General features: G+C 46.2%; 1 protein-coding gene across 1 annotated transcript; it reads right to left on the reverse strand.

Moving 5' to 3' along the window:
- Positions 1 to 6: 6 nt before the first annotated feature.
- On the reverse strand, positions 7 to 1,357 carry LOC107134710 (exportin-4-like; the record flags this gene model as incomplete). The annotated part of the gene is made up of 1 exon (XM_048797717.1): positions 7 to 1,357. A coding segment is annotated over exon 1 (1,172 nt), but the record flags the coding sequence as incomplete, so codon positions are not given.
- Positions 1,358 to 3,651: the final 2,294 nt, after the last annotated feature.

Raw genomic sequence — 3,651 nt, forward strand, 5'->3', positions numbered from 1 at the left:
AGAAACCAAACAATATCTTTGCCCATTTGAGGGCTTAGTAGGTGAGTGAGATCTGCTCTTATTGCTCGAGATTCAACTTCTGAAACTCTTAGAACAGCAGACAATAGCCTAATCACAGAATCTGTTCTGTTGTACCCTGGGATGGAAGAAGCCTTTTCTCCTGGAGATCCCAAAATTTGAAGTGTTGTATTAATGTCAACTTCAGATGAATGCTTAATGGAATATTCCATTATTTCTGGAGGTATTAGCGGAGTCTCTCCCTGAGTATCATCAGCTAAGAGGTAGCCTGTAACTAAAATAAGCCAGTGAATATCTTCATAAAGATCATCAAGCATTTTGTTATCAATGGTGCTTGAACCAGGTGAAGCAAGTAATTGTTGCTGATGTCGCTGTAACTGACCATGGAGTCTTGTTACTCTTTCTTCTAATAAACTTGTCAGAAGAGGTATACAGTGTTCTGCAGCAATTCTTCCTAGCATTCCTACACTGGCTAGTTGATCAGAAAACTGGTCTCGATCATCTTCTTGAAGTTCACTTATTTCTTCTTCCTCACGAGAGGCTACACCATTGGCAGTCAAATTCCTTGTGCCATCTGGAGCAGCTAGGTGGCAGTGAATATAGGAATTAAAAACTTGAACTGCATGTTGGGTAAAAAAGCCTTTGTGGAAATGTTTGTCATCTTGGACCAAAGTTAGCCAGGACTCCAACAACTTATCATATGCTTCCATGTATACCATATCATCCTTATCAAGCACTTCTTCCAATGCAGCACTTCGCCCAAAAGAACAAGTGAGGTGTGTGAGGCAGTTAACAAAGGAGGAGAAAAGTTCATTGGGAATGGCAGTTAAAACATTTCGAGGGAACACAGTTATCAGGTTGCTGATAATGCTGGAGATTCCTACAGCTTCAGAATCTTCTATTTCAATTCTATTGATAGTATTCAGCAATCCCTCAATGAAGTGTGCTAGATAATCAACTTGTGATCCTTCATCTGGGAAGATGGGTCCATGAAGAGAAGCTAACTGGGCAAGGCACTGTAAAGAATCTTGTGCCATATCTGAATCTTCTCTGATTTTTTGATGTACTGTGAAGAAAAGTTCCATAACTCTGCTGTCCAGAAGAGTCTCCCGCCAGGACTCTGTTGGCTTCAACAGCACATTTTGTGAGGATTCAAACATAGCTATATAATGTCTGCCCAAATTTGGAGGAAGAAAGTTCCAGCTCAAGACTTGATTGGGAGTGCAAGGTAACGCTGAAACACTGAAGACATCTGCGCATTGAGGTTTTCCAGCCTGCTGAACTCCTGCAGAACTTCAACAGTTAACATGAAGATCTGACGAAGGTCTTCTTCCTGAAATACTCTCTTGCAGTTACCATGGAATTCCATACTCAGTCCAATGTTGCTAGTTTTACTTGAACTTGAGAATTCACTCAATAGTGCAGTTAAAATAGAACAGGCCAGTGTTTGCACAGTGGGATTGCCACTACTTATCAACTGGCTGACTTCATGAGAAATGCTTTTGCAGTCAATTGATTTATCTAATGATCCTCGTTTTACAATTACTGCTACGGCTAATAGAATCTGTTCCCGAACATACTTCTGGAGGTTAGGCCTTTGTAAGACATAGGTTAAAAGGAATGTTCGCAGTGACTCGATGCTACCTTTTTCCAAGAGAATCCACTCTCGGACAACTGCCTCCATTATGGCTGTGGCAGCTTGAAAAAGGACATAGTCCACTTTACTAGTTTCTGTTCATTTTTTAATCCAGTGACCTTGCTCTAGCACCACAAAGAGGTTAGTTCCTCTCAGAAGACACCTCAGGCAGGTGGCAGCTAACCACCGATCACAATTTTCACAAACTTTCCTCACCTCTCTTCAACTGTTACTTCCAAAGCATGAAGAACCAAACTATGCTTGCAAACTGCAAATGGTGATTTTGATTTTCTAAATGATAAGAATATGTGCTCTGTATGTTGGCGTTGTTCATTACTGACCATGGAAGGTGGTGCCATCAGAACTTTGGCCGCGTTCTCCAGCTGCGCATCACTTCTGGGGGCCCCAGCGCCGCTGCCATCATGGTCTCTCTTCAATGACGCGCCATGCGCTGCATTATGGGAGCGGGCGCCGCGACTGGCCAATCACCGCCACGACCCCGGAGCCTCACGCGCTCCCGAGGCCGTCGCAGCCGCGGTCGACGCCGGCGTGGCGGCCTCGGCGGGCTAACAGTGCCCTGGGCGGCCAAGAGGAGAGAGTGTGAGCCAGGCCGCCGCGCTACCGTGAAGACGGCTGCAGCCTGCGCGGGGGAGACCGGGCTATCCGCCCAGACCGCGACGGCCGCACGTCTGTAACTGATTGTTTTAAAAATCAGAAATTAAACCATTACACTTAGGTGGAAACATCAGAGGAGCTGAGCATTCTCCTAGGAATGTTCCTAAGTTGTACCCTTAGAGCTTTGACCTCTATAGCATGATCAAGGATCAAGGGCCTTGATTTAACTGGCTCTTGTTTTCTTCTTACCTTTGGTTCTTCTCTGAGGATTGCTTTCTTTCCTGAGCCACTTTAGCACAACCCTTAAAAGGTTGCCTCTGTACAGCCTCATCCTGTCCCTGCCAAGTTAACCCAGAAGCTTCCAGTTCCCACTGGCTCCCTCCAGTGTGCAGTCCACCCTCTCTTCTTCCTGATGTCTGGTCTGTAACTCCAGGCTTGCCACGACCTGGTTGTATGCCTTTAGCTGGCCTCTTTGTCTCTGTGAGCTGATGCCCCTTATCTGTAAAAGGTGGACCTAGACTTAGATGATGTCTAAGGTCCCTGTCAATTTGACCTCTCCTTAAGAAAACTGATACACACACTTAACAGGGAACTTCCCCCAACATCTCCTCTCCAATCACCACAGGGTGTTTCTCCATGTGTGTTTTTCATGCTCCATCCTTCTTTTCCTAGGATATGACACAGGCCTTTAATTCCCTTCAGACTACATAACTTGTAGCATGAACTGGCTCATGAAAAGGAAGTGGTAGGATATGACCACACAGCATGCAGTGGGATGGTGGCTGGGACAGCAAGGATTTGGAGGTACAGGGAGACTTCTCCTCTAAGCTGGAACCTGGAATCTCCTCCAGACCCAGTGCACCCCCTTGGCTCATCCTCTTAACCATCTCCCACCCTGTTCCTACCTTCCTCATGCTTTGCCCTCTTTCCGGCCTCTGGGCACTATCATCAGGTCTGACAGTTCCATCTGAACAGGGTTGTTTTGTTTGCTTGCCCATGAAATCCTTAAGGGCCCTGCTGTGTGCTCCTGTCTTGAGAGCCTTGCCTTCTAGGAGCCACACAAGAAGCAAAGCCACCACAGGTCTCTAAAGCATAAGGAAGCCTTGGCCTACCTCCTCCCCCTATCTGAATAACCCTATCTGCTAAGGAGCATCTGGGCCCTCTTCCTTCAAGCTGGTGCAGGTCTGAAGAGGTGATCAGAGATGTGTCCTACTAGGGTAGGCAGAAAGACAAAATTACTTCCTGACAGTGATGAAATACCCATAGCCAAATACTACCAGGTCCAGCATTAAGGAAAGAGCACCTAAGATTGCATGGTAAACTTTGTGACACTGCTTCTTAACAGCTTCTGTGGCACAACACCTGCCACAGCATGGTTCTCA

Source organism: Marmota marmota, unplaced genomic scaffold, assembly GCF_001458135.2.
Source record: "Marmota marmota marmota unplaced genomic scaffold, marMar, whole genome shotgun sequence".
Lineage (NCBI taxonomy): Eukaryota > Metazoa > Chordata > Mammalia > Rodentia > Sciuridae > Marmota > Marmota marmota.